The 24,117-nt window shown below is 40.5% G+C and overlaps 1 protein-coding gene across 1 annotated transcript in view; it reads right to left on the reverse strand.

The window, feature by feature from the left end:
- Positions 1-24,117, reverse strand: part of EXOC4 (exocyst complex component 4) — a 404,410-nt gene that overhangs the window by 361,523 nt on the left and 18,770 nt on the right. The window contains exons 2-3 of the mRNA XM_075024592.1: positions 23,501-23,690; positions 20,163-20,357 (exon numbers count right to left, since the gene is read on the reverse strand). Of these exons, the coding sequence (XP_074880693.1) occupies positions 20,163-20,357; positions 23,501-23,690 (385 nt within the window). The remainder of the gene's footprint in view (positions 1-20,162; positions 20,358-23,500; positions 23,691-24,117) is intronic.

Raw genomic sequence — 24,117 nt, forward strand, 5'->3', positions numbered from 1 at the left:
GGCTTTCTGGGCTGCGAGAGCACATTGCTGGGTCATGATGAGCTTCTCGTCAACCAACACCCCCAAGTCCTTCTCCACATGGCTGCTCCCAATCCACTCATTGCCCAGCCTGTATTTGTGCTTGGGATTGCCCCGACCCATGTGCAGGACCTCGCACTTGGCCTTGTTGAACTTCACGAGGTTCGCACAGTCCCACCTCTCAAGCCTGTCGAGGTCCCTCTGGATGACATCCCTTCCCTCCAGCGTGTCGACCGCACCACACAGCTTGGTGTGGTCGGCAAATTTGCTGAGGGTGCGCTCAGTCCCACTGTCCGTGGCGCCAGCAAAGATGTTACACAGCGCCGGTCACAACACCGACCCCTGAGGAACCCCACTCGTCACTGCTCTCCACTCGGACATCGAGCCATTGACCGCAACTCTTTGAGGGCGACCATCCAGCCAATTCCTCATCCACCAAGTGGTCCATCCATCAAATCCATGTCTCTCCAATTTAGAGACAAGGATGTCGTGCAGGACAGTGTCACTTTGCACAAGTCCAGGTAGATGATGTCAGTTGCTCTTCCCTTATCTACCAACACTGTAACCCCGTCATAGAAGGCCACCAAACGCGTCAGGCATGATTTGCCCTTAGTGAAGCCATGCTGGCTGTCACCAGTCACCTCCTTATTTTCCACATATCCTAGCATAGTTTCCAGGAGGATCTGCTCTGTGATCTTGCCAGGCACAGAGTGGCTGACTGGGCTGTTGTTCCCCGGGTCTTCCTTTTTTCCCTTTTTAAAAATGGGGTTTATGTTTCCCCTTTTCCAGCTTTAATGTTCAGAACAGTTTGAGTCTGGAATGTAGCCAAGGGCTCAATTCAAGTTCATGGAAGTCAAGGTAAAGTTTCCAATTGGTTTAGGTGGCAACAAGTATAAACATTCTGTTTACAACAAAGAAAAGAAACCAACCATTTTTCCCTTCTGTAGTTTTACTTGCAGAAAGATAATTTAAGTCTTGGCAACAAGCTAGCTGTAAAGCATCACCCCAGATTATATTTCAGAATACAAAAACATGAGATTAAAACACTTGTCTAATTTGTGTGCTGGATAACCTACCACAGAACAGTAGCATAAGCAACTAAAATGAAGCAGAGATGTCTATAAAGAATGCACAAAATTAAAAATATACTACAAATAGATCTAACAATGGAACTGTTATGAGAAAAATGTTGACAAGCTTGTTTTTCACCCTACTATTCTGGAAAAAAATCAGTTCTTAAAACTCATTTTCAGCAAATAACCACACTGTCATCACAAAGGCTTTGTTCTCCAGAAGCAGGGAGATTAAGAGTTACAAGAGATGGATGGGAAAGAAAGGGAAGCAGAAAGTGAATAGGAAGAGCAGTAATAATGACAACAGCTCTGCTGACTACTTGGAAACACAAGCAGAAGTAGTTTACAATTGGCTTTAAATAAAGTCCAAGTATCCATCTGGGCCATGTTAATAATACGGTCAACTATCTCGAGAAACAGTAAGGTTAAAAAGGGACTGGAAAAATCACCATGGTGGGTCAGCTGAGAGCACAGCCAATGCCACGTGCAGCCAAGAAAAATAAGGTGAGCACTGAGACCAAGACTAGAAAGAAAGAAGACTCTTTTAATTTAATTCATAAGGGGACTAGATCTAACATTGGCAAAGTTTAAATCAAGACCAGAATTTTATGCCCCCACTCAGCTAGTAACACACCATCACTTGTATTATGCAAGAGACCCAAATGTATGATAAAAATACTTTCAGCTTTGAAGATCAGAGATTTATTTACTGTTGTATCATCAACTCATCACTCAACTTGGGCATAGCATTTCAACTAGTTGTTCTTAACCTTTTCTCATTTCAAACCCTGATATGCAAGAGGAGCTGGATGAGTGGGAGACAGGCTGCACAAAGCAGTAACAGGTCAGAGTACAACACAAATACTGCTGTGCAAAAAAAGTATTGCTGTTCTTCAAGTTAGTAGTGACTCCTCCAGTTAGAGATCCTTAATTTAGAAGAAAAACCCTTATTTTTGGTTTCTATTTTTTATTGTGGATGCTGCTTCTCTGCTTACAGTATAAAGAACTAATCAAGAAAAAGGTGCATTCTAAAAAGAAACCTAAGTGTTGGGGGTTGAGTGTATTTATATTGCTAGCACCATTCCTAGACATAAAAAGCTTTTCACATTTTAAAAGGCAACTGTCTCCCTCTGTCTTGAATACTAAACTTTAAAAAAATAGGGACTTTGTATTTAAATTGTATCTATTAATTTTCCACTCATTTTTTACAGATTTATCTGGAGTCCTCAGAGAGCAGACAGAAGCCCTTCACTTCTAATAATTGGTATCACTTTTTAGGATTTTAATTTTATTACTTTGAACAATTAGTAGAAAAACCTTACAAGCTACAACATTTCCACATTGGTTTTAGTATTTTCAGTACATTATAGCAACTTTTGGATTTTTTCAGTTCACCAGCAGTGTTCTGAATGCTCACTTGAAAAGAAGCAGCACTGGGAAATTAAACAACTCTACATTTAAAGAAGCAGTATAAACCACTCTGTTGTCTATTGCTAGAATAACAGAACTTCTCTGGTTGCTATCTTCTACCACATTCATCTCTGCTTTACAGAACTTGTTGTACATTAAAATTAAAAGGCATTTGAGCCCTCTTATATGGCACCTGCCATTAAGGATAACGGTGAGGCCGAAGGCTATCCACACCTACCAAAGAGTGATCTCAAATGCAAACTGCACAATGCCCATATACTAGGATGAGAAATAATTGTAGCAGCTCAGAAGCACACTGTGGTCACTGAGTAAACACTGATGTCTATGGGCAGCAAGTACAGACTTCAAGATTCTATGTCAGAGCAAGTCAAAGAATTCTGGAAGTCTGGAATCAGCATTCATAGCATTGCTAGAATAATACACTGATCCAACTTGGAAGGGACCTCCAGGTTTCTAGTCCAAACCCCTGCTCAAAGTAGGGCTAACTTCAGTGTTAGATCAGGCTGCTCAGGGCCTCCAGTCAAAGTCTGAAAATCTGCAAGCATGGAGATTCACTGTCTCTCTGGTCTCTTGCTCCTGGTGTTTAACACCTCATGGGGAAGAATTTTTTCCTTTTGTCCAGCCAGTGTCTTCCACAGAAACTGGTGATGTTTGCCTCTCATTCATTCACTGTGCACTTCTGAGAGGAGTCTGGCTCCATTTTTCCCTCTAACTCTTTTAGATGGTCACAGACAGCAAAAAACCACTCTTTTCTGCAGGCTGAACAAACCCAATTACCGCAGCATCTTCTTACAAGTTGTGTGCTTCTAAAGCCCCACCACCCTGGGAGCTCTCCACTGGACTCACTCCCGTACGTTTCCTTTCCCATACAAGAAAAGGTATGTACCTTTCTTGTAGAGGGGCCCCCAAAACTCCGTGTGGTACTCCAGATGCAGCCTCACAAGCGCACAGTCACTTGCCTTGATCTGTTGGCTATGATCCTGCAAATATAGGAACGGGGACATCCAAATAATGGGACACAGTGTGATTCGACACAACACAGTGTTATCAAAAAGTCTGAGGGAACCAAACCTTGTTTTTCCTGTCATTGCCACCCTGCACATACACTGAACTGAGGGTGCAATTAATACACTGCCCCTGCTTTTTGCTCCTTCTCCTTGCTCTGGTAGGTGTGTAGGATAATGAAGATTAAAGATGCTATGAAACATGAAAGGGTATCACATTTAATTAGATTTTTCTCCCCTTTCTCTTCTCCCTTCAGCTTCGACTGTATTTCCCAAGTAGTTACCTGGGTTTTAACACTCCTATTACCTACTGCGTGCTATTCATACTTACAAAAGGACTAATGTATATAGAGGGGAAGAGTTAACACTACAAGACTCTGGTTAAGACTGATAATGGAATAGCAGCCTTTTTCAGAGAACCTGAAAATTAGATGTACAGAAGAGAACTACAAGTGGTTCAAGGGTCCAGAAAAAGCACCTGAGGGTCCTTCAAGCCTCTTTCTTACAGCCACCTGGCTTAGCTAACTGGAAATGAGTAAGTGATTTTTATTTTTTTTTCTGAGGGTGGGAGGTTAGAGGTAGATAATGGCATTGTGTTTGAGTACCTAGACACAAAGATAATTGTAGGTAAGAGAACTCCCCAACATTTTTTCTTTTGGCAGGGGTTGGGGTGCAGAGAGAAGCTACAGCAAGAGAAAACAGCTGGATGGTGAATCAACAGACAAAAATTATATTATTCTTCTTTAAAAAGTGGATTTACCATGAGCAAATAGTACCAAAAGAAATGGTAGGTAATCCCCACCACCATGTCTTTTTAATCTTTTTTTTTTTTTTTTTTTTAAATCCCTGAAAGAAGTCTATCTCTCCCATTGAAAGCCACACTTAAATAAATACAGAAGAACTGTATTTAGTCAAATAATAATTAAAATATCAGTCTGGATTAAAATAGAATTTGGCTTAGATAATCTGATGGTTATTTCTGGTGTTAAAGTCTACTTATCTATATCTAGTTATTATTGTACTTATTATTACCTAGAGTAGTAAGTAGTGACCCTTTAGAAAATAAGGATCAATTAAATAAGCCTGAAAAAAGAGCTCTGCTTTGTATGAGCTAAAAATTGCAAGTTTATAGAAAATAACTGTGGCACCAGAACCACTATGCAGCTTGTTTAAAGGTCACAGTCAGTTTATAGCAGGGCTTAATTGCCTTAAAAAGAAAATGTAGCTAAACATTTGCCTATCATAACATCCAATCTGGAAGGTTTTAATTTAGTGTTTTACAACAAACTAGAACCTAAGTACTAGCAAGATATTTGTTAAAATTCTTCTTTCTTTCCTTACTTTGGCCAAAGTTTTCCAATCTGCTTGCAGTTAAACCTCCACAGTCCCTTAAAAGGGTTTTCAACAGTATTTTAGCTTTCCAAAAAGCCTTGTAAAATAGATGTCAAAAGCAAAAAGAGGAAATTTTTTTTAAATTCTAGACCTCCACAATCCTGGAAGTCTATAAGCAGTAAAAAAAAAAAAGAAAGCCACCAACTAGGTGCTTCTTCAGGGCAAAGAAACAGAATAATGGTTGTTCGAACTAGAAAACCAAATGCTTTCCGGCTGGGATACCAGCCTATTCTGAGTTCAGACAACAGATAGGAAAACATGAACAAACAACTGAGAAAGGTTAAAAGAAAACAGTGTGGTAGGTCACAATTTGAAGAGAAAAAAAAGTCAAGTCATACACAAACACAGTATGACAAAAGGAAAAAAGCTGAACCCTCTGAATAAAACAGCAAATAAACAGCAGCAACCCAGAAGGTTTCAGCTGCCTTGCTGGATGAATAAAGACAATGCTGACATTTAAAAGGAGGAGAATTGATCTACTGCTCTTACAAGGAACTTGCTTTCAAAAGGTACAGGAAAGGAAAATGACTAAAAAATGGCTTAAATGTGTGTAGCCAGATCTAAACAAGTTCACTGAATGCAATTTGCACCTGACTTGTGTGAGATAAGGATCTAACCTGAAAAGTTTGCTTAAGAAACAGGAAGGTACTCACACTCTGGCTGTTGGGACTTTGCACCAGGCAAAAAGGCAGATTATCTACAAATTATGGTGGCTATTCAAAGAATTTAACATGATAAATTCAAGAGCAGATGATGCATTAGAGAACTGATCCTCCAACCTTCTAGCACTACAAATACATCTAAGGGATGCTGAATTACAAGACAAGGAATTTTCCAGTGGGTTGTTTTGGTTTGGGGTGGCACGTGGCACCCCTGTTCCAACAAATTTAAAGAAACCAGCAACTGCAAGCGGCTGGAGACACACTCTTGGAGGGGGACCACTCTGAGGGACTGTGGCATGGGGGTAACCCACGCTGGAGTGGGGACAGCCTCAACGGGACTGCAGTTTGGGGGTAATCCACCTTGGAGCAGGCACTCTAAGGAAAAGTGTAGCAGAGGAAAACCTGAAGAACCAAAGTCCTGCAGAGGAAACCAGTAAGAAGCAGAGTAGCAGAAAGAAACCCTCACAGATGACACCGACTTTCTGTGCCATCCATTCTTAGCAGAGGGAGTCCAACAGATTGAGCATACGCCATCGAAAAAATAAGTTGAGAAAGGGAGGGGAGTGAAGGTATTGGACTTAAATTGCACCTGGAGAAGAGTGAGAAAACATGTTTACTTAAGTGTTTTTTGAGGTGTTCTCTTTTTTTTCCCACCTCAAAACCCAAACCACTGATCAGAATTTTGTGTTAACTAGCAATAAATTAAGCAAGAGTTCCCAACGTCAAGGCTGTTTTGCCTGCAAAATTCCCGTGTTTTCCATGGATGATGGACAGAATCACAGTATCACAGAACAGTTTAGGCTGGCAGGGACGTCTGGAGGTCATCTGGTCCAACCTGCCTCCTCAAGCCGGGGGCACCCAGAGCCAGTTGCCCACGACCGTATCCAGATGGCTTTTGAATATCTCCAAGGATGGAGATGCCACAATCTCCCTGGACAAACTGTGCCAGTGCTCAGTCACCCTCCCAGTAAAAAAGCGTTTCCTGATGTTCAGAGGGAACCTCCTGTGTTTCAGTTTGTACCCATTGCCTCCTGTCCTGTCACTAGGCACTGCTGAACAGAGCCTGGCTCCGTCCTTTTGCACCTTCCTTCCAGCTATTTATACACATTGAGAAGACCCCTCTTGAGCCTTCTCCTCTCCAGGCTGAACAGTCCCAGCTCCCTCAGCTTTTTGTCATAGGGCAGATGTTCCAGTCTCTTCATCATCCTTGTGGAAGCGGCTAACATCCAGAAAGCAGAAGACTGTTGAGTACTTTGAGCTTCCACTGCTGAAAACACGTAATGAGTAACTGATTAAGCCTGCTTTTAAACTGCATTTATATTTTTTAATTAGAAGCTTGACGTAAGTCTTATCAAGTAAGCCTGTATTTCATCTGTAAATTTGTTCACTATTTTAGTTGCAATGTGAATCAAGATGAAGCTGAAAAGTTCTGCCTTTGAGAGTGGGACATCCAAATAATGGGACACATGGAAAACTGGCACTCAGGCTGCACTTAAACCCAAATATTGGGAATTGTCTGCTACCGAACAGCCACAGGCCAGTGTACAGCATAGTGTGAATTGGTATCAAGACAAACCAGTGAACGTGAGCGAGCTAAGATGACCCTGAACTTAAAGAACACCCAGATGGTCCCAAAGCAGGGAGCCTTTACCTAAAAAGCATGGAAAATATGAAAAGCACACAGATCAAAGATAGCTATTCCTGACTGCCTCCTTCCCCTTAAAAAAAAGGAAAATGAGAAAAGGTACACAGGATGTGAAGATTAATGAGTAGATGTAAAACACTGATGATGAACAGTACCGTGTGTTGATTAACATACTGGAAATTAAGATGATGGAAGAAATTGCTACCAATTTTGTTCACCTTTAAACGGTCTTGTAAGAATTAACAAGCTAAAAGCAAACAAAGAGCTATAAAAGACTGAGGACTAAAAAAGATGATTCCTTTGCAATATTTTGGAAATAGCTGAGGTCACTCTCCTACTTGAGATAAAAGGATTTGCAGACCAAATGATGCAAAAGGGGTAGAAGTTTGAAAGATTAGCTTGAAAGATTCTGAGCTGCACACACACACAAAAGTGCTCAGGTTGCAAGAAAGGAGCTCATCCTGAGATAAGTAGTCAGTGTAAGCTTATTTGATGGGGGAAGGACAGGGAAAATGTACATATGGGAACAGGTTAAAAGGGTTACTTTTTGTTTGTGGCGTTTGTTTTCTCTTAAACATAGCACCTTATATTAAGATTCCACCAGCACAGTCATCAACATTACTGAAATGCGGCCACTTCAACAAAAGAAGGCAACAAGCAGCCGGCGTATGGCAGAGAGCCGAACAGTAAGAAAGTGTATATAAAGGCTAAGGAGTAACACAATTCTTTTTTAATGCCTTAACAGAGCAGAAGAGTGTTTTCCAGAGAATCAAATTCCAGCAAGCTGAACTCCACAATTTTGCTTTCTAAATCAATCATCCCATCTAGACTTACCTTTTTTTTTTCTCTTTTTTTTCCCCCTAAAAGGAAATTTCAATGTTATCAGTTACAAGTATGGAGGAGGTCTATTAGATGACACAGCTGTTTCCCTACCCCTATAGTACTGCCTTAATTAAGTTATATTTTACAAAAGTTACTTTTCTATCTCTTGCTGATAAGACTACTGCTCCCGCTTTATGAAAACGTCAAAACAAACCTGTTATAAACACATTAACACAAAGCGCAAATGTCCTTTAGTTTTCTTAAGTGTTTAAATGGCAAGGACCCAGTCTAATTTACTGTTTTCCTCTACAAACTTTAAAATATTTATAAAATTATGTTCCTCACTTGCTGTCCTTTACTCCAGCTACATAAATTTAATTCTTTCAAAATTTGCCTTAGTCCTGTCACTCATCAATCATTCTACTTCCTCCTCCACTCGCTGTAATTCATCAATGTCTTTCTAGTAATAAAGTGCTGAAACCGAAAGCAGTGCTAAAGGAACAGAGTGGTTAAAAATCACGAAAAAGGATTATCCAACTGCTCACTTGGACATTAACACAAAACATGAGCAATTTCAACTACAGGATGGTCAAATGACTCCCCTGAAATAGGAAAGTCAGAGTATCTATCGGCATCAGAGAATTGCCTGAGACCTTTTCCATTACAGTGACAACTCGATGGACATGAGACATGTATTGCCCCAGTACCTGTGATAGTTGTGTGCCTTGAACCCTCAGTAGCTTCTGGGCAATCAGATGAAATTAGCAAATCAAAGATTCAGTATTATCCACAAGAAACACATCAGACAGGTCAGCTACAGAAGTCACTGCCAAAGGACAATGTTGAAGCCAAAAGTTTAAATTGGTGCAAAAAGTGACAGGCACAAATTCAAGGAAGAAACATCTATAGAGTGCTATTAGACACAGAAGACATCAGTTTTTCCGTCAAAAGCTGCATATTACCAAGTGCTGGAAGTTCACAGAGCGTTTTGGGAAAGGACTGCTATTGCTTGCTCTGTCCTCGCTCTCCCTTCTAAGCACCCTCTGCATCAGACACAGTATTGGCCTAAGACCACCTTTGGTCTGACCTTGTACAGACATCTATATTAAATCTCACTAGAGCACTGTCACGGACTACCAATACAGTTGTAGGTATTGTGAAGGCAGCAAAAATAAGAAGAAATGCTTTTCCTTCCAGTTTTCATTTCCATAATTTTTTGTCTCTTGATTTAATGCATCCTCATTTAGTCTTAATAGTCATTAAGAAAAGCATGTTTTTTCAGGACCATCTCTGTCCCAAAGGTCTTCTCTCTATATAAATGATGTATAGAACAATGAGGTTCTAATGCATTAAAGTAAAACAGCATGATTTTCCTTTCAATGCAAACTTGCAGTTTCCCAAATTGATTCTCTTGCTGTCTTCAAGATGGCATTTAAAATTTTTTATGCTCCCCATGTCCCATATCTCTGTTGTTAAAGGAATCTCTAAGTCCTTCCAATTAGGTCCTCAGCTATTAATTTACTAACTTTTCTTTATTATAGAATTCATAAATTCACAAGAGCTAATATTAAACTGTAGCATAAGACAACCATTGCCGCCTCCTTAAACAGGCACACTCTCCATACATCTTCATTTATGAGCTGTTCAGCGTAAGTCTTCCTCTAAGTCTACATGACAAATGTTTCTTCTACCACACAATTTTGAAGGTTACTTGGTAGCATTATGCCAACTTTACCAGACATAAATCAGTTTACTTCAGTGGAGTACTTCTGGGTTAAATTCACCCCAAATGTTGCAAATGCTTTACTAAAAACTAAATTTATTACACCTTCTCACTCACCACTCACTAGCTTTAAAGCTGCATTTTTTAAAATGCCATCAGATTTATCTAGTTTATTTTATATTGTCCCATAACTCAATCTATCTTCAACAATTTCTCTTGGTGTTTGTTCCAATATTTTACTATGGACAGAATTATGTCTGTACAATCCAGAGTTTAAAAAAGAATTCACAGAAAGACCAGTGATTACTGGAAAAACAACAACTGTATTCAAAGATGAAGTGATGAAAATGTGAATGTCTCACAGAAAAACGTCCACAGCATACCTTAATAATAAAAATAACCAACAGTATAAATACCAAAAGAAATACTAACCTGAAGGTACGTAATAACACCAGGTTCATGAGTTAAAAAAGGAAGCAAATATAAACTAATCCACAAAACTCTCAAGCTGTTCGGAGTACTCCCAAGGAAGGATGCATCATTAAATGGCAGGAGCAATTGCCTTAAGCAAAGAACTTTTCATCACTGCATCTACACTATAATAAGGAAGGATTAAATTTAATGTTCAGAAATGCCCATTCCCAAAAGCACAGACCATCATGTTACAGATGCCACTCCTGTTCATTAAAGACAGTGTATTGTCTAACTGCAGCTTACTTTCACCATAAAAAGATGCTAGACACCTCTACTCCACCTTCATTACAGCATGTTTTCTTATTTAATAAACTTTCATCAGCTTAAATGAATGGTTGTTATTAGTAGAGCTAACAGCCACAGGATAATACTCTAGAGAGATATCAACGCTTGTTGATGCATTAACTAAGAGCGGAGGGGCTGAGGTCAAGCACGAGTCAATGCAAATGAAGCAGTATTAGGCACTAACAGTTTAATGCAATAGTCTTCCTCAGATAATGGAAATTACAGGATAAAAAGAAGGAGATAAAGTTACTGATAAGTATATAACAGAAAAAATGATAATATGTTTCAAAGGGAAAGAAACACTCTACTTTCTAACATCTTTAAACCTAGCCTAGCAAGTCGCTCTAAAAAAAAAATCAGAAAAGAGAATTTAAAAAGAAAAAAAAAGAGAAAGATGCAGAAAAGAGGTGAAAAATGTTCTAACAATATGTAGCATGACTGCTTCTCATATAAGGAACTCAGAAGTACTCTAACAAACTTAATTAGTTAAGCTTTACAATGCTCCTTGAAGGCAGACAAATAATACTAATAAACCCTAGCACCTGAGTAAAGGTACAGTATTTTAAATGAATGAGCAGCAGACAGAAGAAAGCTCATGAATTCCATGCTTATTTATGTGTGAATCAGTAGAACATATCCTATGCATACATCAACTTAATAAAAACAAAGCTGCTGCCTTCTCTTCCATACCTCAACCATACAGAAATCATGATGTTTGCTAATCATTAAAAACAAAAGCAAAACAGTTCCTTTAAGTATAAACTTATACACCTCAGTAGGTAATCTGAAATGAGATACAACCCTTGAGATGTCAGCTTCTCAATGCTGTTTTCTAAAAGGCTTTGTAATCAATAAGGTCAACAATGACAAGACACAATGTTAGCAGAGGAAAGACTTCAAGGCCAGAAGTACTGAGAAAATATTACTATTTTTGTAATTCAGAAGAAAGAGAATTTCAAGCAGGACAAAAATTTAGATTTTGTAATAAAAGCATGTCTGTAGAATCCCAAACCAACAGAAGTCTCTTATTTCCACTTATGGCATTAATTCCAAAATATAAAACTGTTCCACAGCAGTACCTGAATCCCAGCTCTGCAATAAGAAATGCAGAAACAAAATGAAAGAGTGTTTTTATTGATTTTCATTGTTCCAGCTGAAAGGCAGATAGTAAATAAAATGCATACCAAGAACTGTGTTGCAATTTTTTTTTTTTTTTTAATTTCATTATTCCAGACTACTTAAAGTCTGAGAAGTCTGCTCACTACACGGTACTTTTAATTGAAAGACTCTCCTCGTACTGTACTGAGGAAAGCCACAGGTAGCAGCTACATGCAAGTAACAAATATTAAAACTCCCAACCGTGCCCAGGGCTACAAACATCCAATGTTTTCTGGGAAGACATTAATCACTCCAAATGCCTTCAAGGAGGATTAACATGAAGTGTGTAGAAAGGTAGGGGACACTTATCACGTAGGACACTTTCATTATGGGATGAGAGAGAAGAGGCCAAATATGCGCATGTGCACACACACGCAGAGCAATATCCTCTCTTTGCTCCTTAGGAAACTTTTCAGTATTTTAAGCTCCTTGTTTGACTCCCACTTCCCAGAGCAAGTGAGGTTCCTGTTCTCATACACTGTTCTCCAAAATATCTGTATCCATTCTTAGTCTCTCCTCTATTTCCTTTTCCTATGCCACCTCTCGCTTCCGACAGCCTCAGTAGCTTTATGATTATCTCTGTACAGCATTTCCCCTACTAAAATGTCTTTGACTTCTGCCCATGTTCTCACCCACTAAGTAGCCCAGTTGTGTTGTAAAGCTGTGCAGTTAAAAAAAAAAAAGGAAAACCAACATTTTTTTGTAAAATGCTTTGGCATGCGGACAATGGAGCTGGTCAGCATCTCCACTTTAGATTGGTATGTTCCCGACATAAAGGTTAGATTTCACAACAAAGTAATGATCTTCAGAAAAAATAACTCAATACAGATCTTACAGTCTATGGAGCTGAGCAAAAATACATTTAATGCATCATAAGGATGCCAGTGGTGAAGTCAGTATGCTTTCACTCTGCTGCATCAGCACAATTGAAAATGACCTAATTTACCTGCAAACCAATCTCCTCTCCTGTACAGCTGGATGCCACGCCAAGTACATTTAATTGAATGCAACAACAGTAACAGCCACTAGCTCGACTCTAGAAACTGAACAAACTGGCAACAATGCAAATTTGCAGTAAGAAAGCGGTCTGAGAAAAGCCTGATATTATTATTCACTTCAGAAAGCAGAGCAGTAGACATATATTATTCTTTCCCTGACATACAGAAACTGAAATAGAAGTCCTTAACATTGAAAAAGAAAGAAAAGTAGGTGTTGGAGCATTCCCTGGCCTACTTCTTGAGAAACAAATTACTGTCATTTCAGCTTTGTATTTCTTGGGACAAAGACACAGAGGCTAAAGGAGAAGGATGTGCTCATGAGTAAAACACATATACACATCAGTTCCTAGCTCTGTCACACAAGGAAGTATGAAGTTAAACTTAAGTGAAGACTAGTCAGAGGGCTCCATATTTCCTTCTTTCCATCTTCATACTTCCTTCCTGTCGTCCTCCTAACAAGAAAGAAATTCAACTGGAAATAGCAGTTATCCTCACTCTTATCCTACGGATATATTTCTGCAGTTTCATGATGTTTTGTTACCTGACACAATCCCACCCCAAAGGAACTGTACTGCACTGATAAATCAAGTTCAGAGTAAGTTGTGCTGGTTTTGGCTGGGATAAACTTAATTTTCTTCATAGTAGTTGGCATGGGGCTGTGTTTTGGATTTGTGCTGGAAACAGCGTTGATAACCCAGGGATGTTTTCGTTACTGCTGAGCAGTGCTTACCCAGAGCCAAGGGCTTTTCTGCTTCTCACCCCAACCGACCCAAGGGATAGTCCAGACCATGGGACGTCATGCTCAGCATATAGAGCTGGGGGAAGAAGAAGGAAGGAGGGGATGTTGGGAGCGATGGCGTTCATCTTCCCAAGTCACCGTTAGGTGTGCTGGAGCCCTGCTGTCCTGGAGAGGGCTGAACACCTGCCTGCCCATGGGAAGCGGGGAATGGATTCCTCGCTTTGCTTTGCTTGTGCACGTGGCTCTTGCTTTACCTATTAAATTGTCTTTATCTCAACCCACAAGTTTTCTCACTTTTGCCCTTCCAATTCTCTCCCCTATCCCGACATGGGGGCAGTGAGCGAGCAGCTGTGTGGTGCTTAGCTGCCGGCTGGAGTGAAACACAGAGCTTCATGGTCTATTGGAATTAAAAGATTTTTTTAAAAAACCCTATATACTTTGACAAAGTGGTATTAGTTCATTAAAATTGCAAAGCTAGACACATAAAAGCCAGGAAATGCAAAGAAAGTAGCCTAAGCAATTTTCATTTAATCGTATTATGATATGACCTTTAATTACTTGATTCAACAACATTTCTTCCTTCAACTGTTTTTAGCATTTCATCTCTTAGATTATTTAAACAAATGGAAAATATTAATTTCTCCCTCTGGGTACCTCATGGGTCAACAGTGGAGCCAGAACAATTAGATCAACATCACAGACCTCTACGATACTTAAGAAACTGCTAGGCAGAGCGTACCACCCTTCAATACCCAGTCCAGTGCTGCGGGAGACCAGACACAGAACTGCTTCCTCCCAGCAAGAATCCTTCTGTCCTTGCCCACTGCTGCCCATCCTGCTGCGTGCCCTCTGCTTCAGGCTCTGGCTTGGCAATAGTTTTGTGTAGCACATCTAAAACATCTCTTCCAGAAGAAGCTGGATTCCTGCCTTCCAGCATCCAGGCTCATGCTTCCAGGCCAAGTGGTAGCTATAGCCCCAACCCCAGCTTGCCTCTGCCACCAGCTCTGCTGCTCTCCCTTTTGGAGACTGCCCACTGCCTTTTCATAGGAAGCTCCTTCTGTGTCAGAATTCCCCTCTTAGCACCTCATCATAGAATCATTTAGGTTGGAAAAGACCTTGAAGACCTTCGAGTCCAACCGTTAACCTAACACTGCCAAGTCCACCACTAACCCACGTCCCTACGTGCCACGTCTACACATCTTTTAAATACCTCCAAGCATGGCAACTCCACCACTTCCCTGGGCAGCCTGTTCCAATGCTTGACAACCCTTTCAGTGAAGAAATTTTTCCTAATATCCAATCTAAACTTGCCCTGGTGCAACTTCAGGCCATTCCCTCTTGTCCTGTCACTTGTTACTTGGGAAGAGAGACTGGCACCCACCTCACTACACCCTCCTTTCAGGAAGTTGTAGAGCATGTTAAGGTCTCCCCGAGCCTCCTTTTTGTGTTTTACATTAAGCAAAGTATACACACATATGCGTGTACATGCACGCAATTGCCACATAAATGTGAATGTTACCTTTAGCAACGAAGTGTGTGAAAAAACAGATCCTTTACAGAAAAGGTACAAACTCATATTTTAAAAAAAATCACATACAGAAATTGAAAACACCTAAAATGTATTCTATCTGTTCCAGACCCTCCTAATTTCTCCAAAGCTTCACAATTCAAAGGACCTTAGAACTAGGTTCTTTTAAAACAAACTGTAAGGTGCAATTACAGCAAACTTGATCCTACCAGCTCTGTTCACCAGAGCGTGTGTTATCAAGATGCTGGAGGAACACAGAACATGAATACATGATATCTGAAGCTCGTCTGTGCTACTCTAGATGGATACAGAATCAGAAACAAAAGAGCTGCCACTTAAAATTTTTAACTTCATACAAATGTAAGCTGTCACAAAATACCTTTGCATTGTGTTCATACTACTGGGAAAAGCTGCCACTCTTTTATTAACAATTCTTCCCAGCATTACTCAGTCATTGCGCATTAGAACCAGCTGGAGAGTTTTGAGTGATAATGAAACCTGTAACAAGCCATCTTCAGCCGTCTTTTCCAAACAATAAGGGAATTAAAATTTCAATTTAAATGCAGAGGTTTGAAACATGCTTCAGCGGCAAAATTACTTCAATTAATGTGAGTGGAATACAAAGAACAGACTGCAGAAATGTGATGCGCCAACCAGAAATTATGCCATTAGAATGCTTGCATCAACCTAACACGATGACTGCAAAGGTCTAATTTTGACTGTACATATCACAAGGCTACAGGCAACAATATTAATCAGTGCTCCAATTTCAATGTGAGGGATACAAGCTCCTTGTCAGATCACTTTGGGCTTTTTATAAGCCATGAGCATCTGTTTACCTTGAGGAATGAAACAAAAGGACAGAGAGATCTATATACACTCTGCATCCCTGACGGTTTAGTAATTATTTTACATAATATTCATATCATATAAAAGGAGAAAGGAATTATCCTGCAGCCAGTGAGCGATTACAACATCACAGCCTTGCAGAGGCAGCGTTAACAGAAGATGGCAAAAGCCAGTGAGCCTACAGCGATTTTTGTCTATGAAAAAGCTCCAAATGCAGGTAGGTTACTATTTATTTTTTACAGGTACACTTGTCTTCAAATGAGAATTGCAAGTGTCAATGAACAGCTGAAATAGTGTGTTCAATTTTCACTTGAGTTTTCTTTGCATTTCTTGATATATTTAAAAAAAAAAAACAACCAACTTTAACAGCTGCTTTTTGTATCATTATCACTTGATTTCTTAGAAAAGATACTCTATTCTGGAAAAAAAAACCAAAACCAAGAAACAACCAAACAACAAAATAACAGCACAGTATAATACAGAAGTCCGTACTTCAGTGAGGTGTAATATTGGCTCTATCTCATAGCCTTGGGCAGCATTACCTACATCCACACATGTATGTGTGTGTACACATGTGTATGTATATAAGTGTATATATGAAATAACTGCATACACAATATATTGCAAACCAATAAGATATCACAAATACACATATTGCAAACCATTTCTAAAGCATATTATATGATAAATCCTAAGTATTGTTATTTTCTTCTTACACTTCTTATCTTATATTCCAGATAGGAAATTAATTACTTTTCTGGAACTTCTTTCTGAAAATAACTTTTTTTAATTTAAAAAAAAACAAAACAAAACAAAACAAACAAACAACAACAAAAAAAAAAACCACACACCAAGGAAACTGGCAAGTCCATCAGTAAAAGAAAGCACCAACATTTCAATTGATACTGACGTTAACAGAGAATACTGTGATTTTCCCCCTCCACTGGCTACCCCTAATCTACATCTACTTTTTCATCTCCCATAATTGAAAATATCAGACAAACACCATACTCCAATTTCCTGTGTTAGAAACTTGACAAACATTTTGGCAAAACCTGACGGCACTCTTCACATATATGCTGCCTCAAGTCATTGCATTGCTGATCTGTTTTCAGGAATTCTAATAGGTTTTATATAACATTTTATAAAGTATCATAAAAATTCCACTCTACATTACATAACAGAAATAGCTGCATTACCCATCCCAGACGGCTTACAACATGCTGGGAAAAGACACAAGACAACAGTTCATATTAGAAGGACAGTGAGACTCTAAGGAGAATAAGATTGTGAGGGTTCCTGGAAGATGGTTTTCAAAAAGGAAAAAAGGGGGAATTGTGACAAGATTATAGAAGATGATTTCACCAAGTGTGATATGAAAACAGAACATAAGCAACAGAAAAAAAACGAGGAAGGTGACGGCAGAGTGAAATCAGACAAGAGGATGTGACTGCAACAACAAAAATCCAGACAGTGTTACACATGCCGTCAGAGAAAGGGATGACAAGACTGACATCTAATTGTTGAAAATGTTTCAGCGGGAACAAGGTAAGTTTTAGACAGTCGTGTTTAAGGTAAAATGAGATAAAACGGAAAGAAGGAAATTAAAGTTCATGTTTGGGCTCTAGGAATATGAGGTGACAATACTAGGATTCCAGCTCTTTATCCTGTTGAATAACGACTTATTAAAAAGAAGTGAAGAGCTACAGCTAAGAGAAATACAAAGGACAGTAAAGTTGAAAAAAACAATAACAAAGGAAGGCAATGAAAAGACTTCCTTAAAGGTGTTCTCTGGCAAACACAAAGAGGAATATGAGCAGACATAATTCTTTTGCCTTCATTTTTGAATCACAGACTGCTTAAGGTCGGAAAGGACCTCTAGAGAATATCTAATCCACCCCCCTGCTCAAGCACGGTCACCTAGAGCCAGTTGCCCAGGACCACATCCACCCTGGTTTTGAAAATTTGCATGGATGGAGACTCCACCACCTCTCTGGACAACCTGTTCCAGTGTTCAACCACCCTTACAGTAAAAAAGTATCTTCTTATGTTCAGACATAATTTCTTATGTTTCAGTCATATGTGTCCATTGCCTCTTCTCCTGTCACTGGGCACCACTGAGAAAAGTCTGGCTCTGTTTTCTTTGCACCCTCCCATCAGACATTTATAACCATCGAAAGGATCTCCCTGAGGTTTCTCTTCTCCAAGTGAAGCAGTCCCAGCTCTCTCAGCCTCGCCTTACATGTGAGATGCTCCTGTGCCTTAACCATCTTTGTGATCCTTCACTGGACTCAGTCCAGTAACTCCCTCTCTCTCTCATACTGGACTCAGCACTCCACATGTCAGGACTGAGTAGAAGTGAAAAATCACCTCCCTTGTAAAGTTTTTAATTACTGGTAGAAAACAGTTCCAGGAAAGAAAGGACTGGAGCCTGGTGAGGAAGTGTGCTTGTTAAGTTTAGAAACAAAGACAGAAAAAGACTCTTATTAAAGAAGGCCAGGCAACTTCTACCTCCACCGCAAGACTGGAATTGAAAGGTATGCTTATAAAAGAGATGGAACTGAAAAGGAAAAACACTTCAAGGGAAGGAGAAAAAAGATGAAAAAAGAGCTGGAAATAAGTAGAAAGGACCAAGAGTCATGGTAAAAGATGTAAAGGAAGACAATGAGAGGCAAACACACCTAAACGGTGAAAGACAGTCTCCCCTCTGAATAATGGCCAAAGTTGTGAGTGTGTTCTGGGAGATGAAATAGGAGAGAAACAAGATAGTTCTTCTGTAACTGTATTGGGTTTGTGTGGCAAGGTTTTGGTAGTGGGGAGGTTACAGGGGGGGCTTCTGTGAGAAGCTGCTGTGAGAAGCTGCTGGAAGCTTCCCCCATGTCCGACAGAGCCAAGGCCAGACGGCTCCAAGACGGACCCACCGCTGGCCAAGGCCGAGACCATCAGTGATGGTGGTAGCGCCTCTGGGAGAACAGATTTAAGAAGGGAAAAAAGTTGCAGCAGGTACAGAAACGGCAGCCAGAGAGAAGAGTGAGAACATGTAAGAGAAACAACCCCGCAGACCCCCAGGTCAGTGCAGAAGGAGGGGAGGAGATGCTCCACGCGCCGGAGCAGAGATTCCCCTGCAGCCCGTGGGGAAGACCACAGTGAGGCAGGCTGTCCCCCTGCAGCCCAGGGAGGTCCACGGGGGAGCAGATCTCCACCTGCAGCCTGGGGAGAGAGGACCCCACACTGGAGCAGGGGGATGCCCAAAGGAGGCTGGGACCCTGTGGGAAGCCCACGCTGGAGCAGGCTCCTGGCAGGACCTGTGGCCCTGTAGAGAGAGGAGCCCACGCTGGAGCAGGTTTTCTGGCAGGACTTGTGACCCCAGGGAAGGGACCCACGCTGGAGCAGGCTGTGCCTGAAGGACTGCAGCCCAGGGAAGGGACCCACGCTGGAGCAGCTCGTGAAGAACTGCAGCCCATGGGAAGGACCCACATTGGAGAAGTTCATGGAGGACTGTCTCCTGTGGGAGGGACCCCATGCCAGAGCAGGGGAAGAGTGTGATGAGTCCTGGCCCTGAAGAGGAAGGAGCAGCAGAGACAACATGTGATGAACTGACCGTAACCGCCATTCCCAGTCCCCCTGCACTGCTGGGGTGGGGGTAGGTAGACAATCCAGGAGTGAAGCTGTGCCTGGGAAGACGGGAGGGGTGGAGGGAATGTGTTTTGAGATTTGATTTTATTTCTCATTACCCTACTCTGGTTGACTGGCAATAAATTAAGTTAGTTTTCCCCAAGTTGAGTCTGTTTTGCCCGTGATGGTAATTGGTTGAGTGATCTCTCCTGTCCTTATCTCGACCCACAAGACCTTTGTTACATTTTCTCTCCCCTGTCCAGCTGAGGAGGGGGGGGAGTGATAGAATGGCTTTGGTGGGCACCTGGCATTCAGCCAGAATTAACCCACCACAATAACACATATTGTTTTGAAATAATTGTTAAGATATAAAGAAAGAAGATGATACATGTTGCCAAAGCAGAAGGAAATCCTATGTGCAGATCAAATGGGTAAAGAACTAGATGGTTACAGAAATCACCAGGGTCAGGACACGTAAACAGACATCTCTGAAAGACAAGAGCTAACCAAACAGGATGAGAGACTGTAACCCTAAGTCCAGTCAGGAAGGATCAAAACAAAACCAAACAGAAATTCCCATACAAGAAAGCAGCAAATGACCAAAGAAACTAAGCAATAAAAAAAAAAAAAAAAAAAAAAAAGCAAGCAAATAATAGCACAGACAGCAGATCTGTCTGCAGGTGATCAGACAGCTGACCAGCATGTTTCTGGTAGATACTGGCCCAGCACGAGGTACTGTATCTTACCAGCATGTCTGTTGCATTGAGGTAGTGCTTGCTGGCCATGCACTGTTCCAGCTTCTGAGGCACTTGCTTGATGTTCTCTATCTCATCCAGCAAATTCAGGACATGTTTGTGTTCAATTCCTTCAATCCACAGCTTGCGCAACTCATCCCGCTTGCAATGCAGCAGCATCTTGCATGACAGCAGATTCTCCTTCACCTAAAAGCAACATGTCAAAAGATTAATTAAATCTGTCCCTGTAACTGGCACTTCTAACATAGATCAGCCCTTTTCCAAATTTACTTTATTAGGAATTCCAAAAATATCACAAGACTATAACCAAACCAAAGTTCCTTAAAATTTCTGGTTATTCCCTTGGCTGAAGGGAAACATATAGTACATACAAACTGGAACTGCCTTCATAGTGAAATGGGTTTTAGTACAAGTTTTGTACCACTAGTGAAAATTTAACTTAAGTATCATAATGTGAACAAACACAGCATCCTATTAACCATGACCAAAGACTTATTTGCATGTTTTCTAAAAATCAATTCAGTATTTTGGCATACAGCAAGAATCCAATTTTCAGTGCAAGCAAATAAGCCACTACTAATTTTTCCACTGTAAACATTTTCCATCTGCCTATTAAATCTTTTGGCACGTCTCCTCCTTTCTTCAAGTTTGGTGTCAATTTCTTGAAACATGACTATCTAAGAGTACAACCATTTTCCTAATATCTTGAGAAATACAAATTTTTTTTGTACGAGATGTGGTTTCATTGGAACAAATAGCAGTTAAGTTACAGGTCAATACAGCATTTCCATTATTTATCAAGGCCATTACATCACCTAGAAAAACACCTTGGTGTTTGCTATTCCGTTTGTTTTCAAGCCTCATGCCATCCTCTCTAAGTAGCAAAGTCTCTACTATTCTACCCCATTCAGGAAACATCAAGATGTTTCCTTCTCCATTCCTTCTGATCAAACGCACAGCCTGCATTCCCTGCTTTCAGGTTCTCCCAATATCTTCTAGTAAGGTCAATATAACCTAGCTTTTCTTGCATAATGCAAATCAATAATACATATTAAAATGTGGAAGCAATTAGCAACGCAGCTTCACACATTGCTTTCACACCACTCTTGTTTTTGTGATAAGTTATGAATACTTAGGGTCCAACCTTTTCTCAGGCTGAACTCTCACTGAATTACACATGAAGAAAGACTCTCAGAAGTAGGCCCTTCAATTTATTTTTAAATAATGAGCCTTCAAAGCACTCCAGAAATCCCACTTCAGCTGCACATTCTCCTACCTTGTCCATCTAAAGGCAGTTAAAAAAAAAATATAGAAGTGAAACACATAGATGGACTAAAATACAGACAAACAGCAAATAACAATAGCTACATAAAACAGCCTCAATGCAGAGTCAGAAGAGACTAAGATTTCAATAGAGTAACACTGCACTCCAAAACGTCCTTCTGAAAGGAACAACATCGAAAAATCCTCAGCCAAGAGAAAAGCTAATGTAAGAGTGTCATAACTTGCTGCAAAAGCAGAGGGAAACTAAAATGCATAGAGTTCATTTCAGACTTAATCCCTGTTCAATACCTTAATTTAAAATGTTTCACTGACCTAGCACACCATCATCAGTGGACTGCTGTTACATAGAGCCAAATTAGGTCAGTACAACAATCATGGGGCTGGAAGGAATCTCACAAGACATTCCGACTCCTGTCCTTGCAAGAAAGAAGATCAACTGTATCTACATTTGGGAGCAGGGAAAGGAGCGAATAGCAAATCTTTAAGGAAGAACTACCCTTTGGTAGACCCAATTGTTTCTGCTTCATAATTCAGTTTTATAGTGGTAACGCCTCTAAAGCTACATTCAAAACCAAGCCTTTCCTAGCAGGAATTCATACAAGAATTGACTACAAAAGGTAGATGCACACAGGGATCTGGACTATCACTTCCACGATTCCTAATGCAAGTAAACACCTGTGCCTTCATCCACCTTCCTCAAGAGGGGAACATCAAAAGAAAGGCTGATAGTGTAATACAGATTGATGACTAACCAGACCTGGGGCCTCCCATGAGATCAGGTCAAAGCTACTTCAATACATATTGACCAAAACTAATAAGAAAACTTAAATATCAAAAGGTCCTTCACCCTTACAGTCATTCTTCTAGGTGGGACCAAAAGGTCACACCCCTATATGTTTGGTTTGACCTCTGCAAAGCTTAGTATACTGCGTGAAAATAGGCCACTGGCTACAGTTTATTTCAAATTTAGTGCAATTGATCTCTGCTTTCAAAGTGCTGAGCTTTGTACATAAATCCTAGAATGAACTCTTACCCTTGGAAAGCATCAGAATGGCCTCATTTTCTTTGAAAATGCTAAATGAATTTTAAAAGCCAGAAGGGTCAGTACGTAGTCCCAGAAGGGTAAAAGCCTACTGCTCCTAGAGCACTGCTGTGAAAGGTTTTAGGATGAGACCTCCACAGAGCCAGGAAAATAAAATGGAATAAATTTGGTGCCTAGCTTGCAAAGTTTAGGTATAGCAAACTACACAGGAAGTAAAAGATAGGACAGGAGACCAAAGAACTAATCTATTGCTGCAGGGAGAGAGCAGATGGAACAAGTCCACAACAAAGAGTGCCAGAGTTATTTACTGGCGTGCTACTGAAGTGTGAGCACTCAAAATACAGAAAGATACGGGGGCACAGAGTTCATGTACATTCACACAACAGAACTGAATTTGGAAATAGCACCAAAATTCATATTCTCTGAGCGAAAAGCAAGCTGATGAATCACCCAGACTATTTAGGAGGAGGTTGAAGGCCAACATATCAAAACATGAACAGATTAGATGGAAGGGTGTTAGCTTAGCAGCCCTTAAGACTTCAAAAACCTGATAGCAACATGCCCAAGCAATAAATGAACAGGGGGCACCGGAAAGCTTTGCACTATATATCCACTTCTCATTTTGCTTTTTAATTACTTGTGTTCTCAAACAACAGAGAGATCCTATGGAAAACACACTGCTAGTAAGACATAGCGTGGGACCGCTGTATTAGGACTGGGTGGTCCGCTCCCAACCATGCCACAGAGCAACTTGAAAAATCGGACCTAGTTCAGAATTAGTCGGTACAGTGCTTTCTCAATTCATTTTTTAGTTCAGTTCAGGATGATGACAAGTAGCTGGAAAAAGGGAGAGAGAAATAAAAGGTTAAAATGGGAGCTTACAACACTACCAGTGAAAGGACAGTACGCAGGAAAAAGGTACAGGAGTTGCACAGATTTGTACACAGAGTACACGCTATCAAGCGGATGCAAACACAGAAACACATGCAAAGCTAGACTTCACCTGTTTGATCTTGTTGCGCGAGTTGGTGATGCGCTCTGTGATGCTCTGGTATGTGCGGATCGCAGTGGTGAGCTCGGTGTAGTGCTGGACAATGAGCTCATCCAAATCCCGGTCACATTTCTCATAAGCTTCTTCCAGGCGGCCTTTCTCAGTCTCTCGGTCCTCAACATCATCACTGGTAGATAAAGTCCTAAGGACAAAAAGATTACCAAAATAGGGTTATTTTGAAATTATCTATAAGGACAGGAAGCCTTTGCCTAAAAAAATGCACTACCTACCGCAAACCAGTCACTCTGGTTTATTTAAGAGTATTTTCATTAACAAGCAGGACACAAGAAGGGTTAGTAGTTGACAGCTTTTTCTGAATTCTCCAATACCATTAGCAAAGTAATAGGAACTCAAGTGCAAAAGCTCTTCCCAAAGAAATGTCAAAAAAAGAACTTAAACATAAAAGAAATGCTCCCTCTCTCTCAGAAAGCCAACAGAGACATACCCAAAACTTCCAGTTCGCTACTCTTTCTTCCCTTCAAAGAAAAACAACAGGCTGTACCACCTACTCAAAGACTCCCATCTTTAAAAATAAGAAAAACACAAAAAGCCATTTCACTGGGGATCAC

This window comes from Buteo buteo, chromosome 4, assembly GCF_964188355.1.
Source record: "Buteo buteo chromosome 4, bButBut1.hap1.1, whole genome shotgun sequence".
Lineage (NCBI taxonomy): Eukaryota > Metazoa > Chordata > Aves > Accipitriformes > Accipitridae > Buteo > Buteo buteo.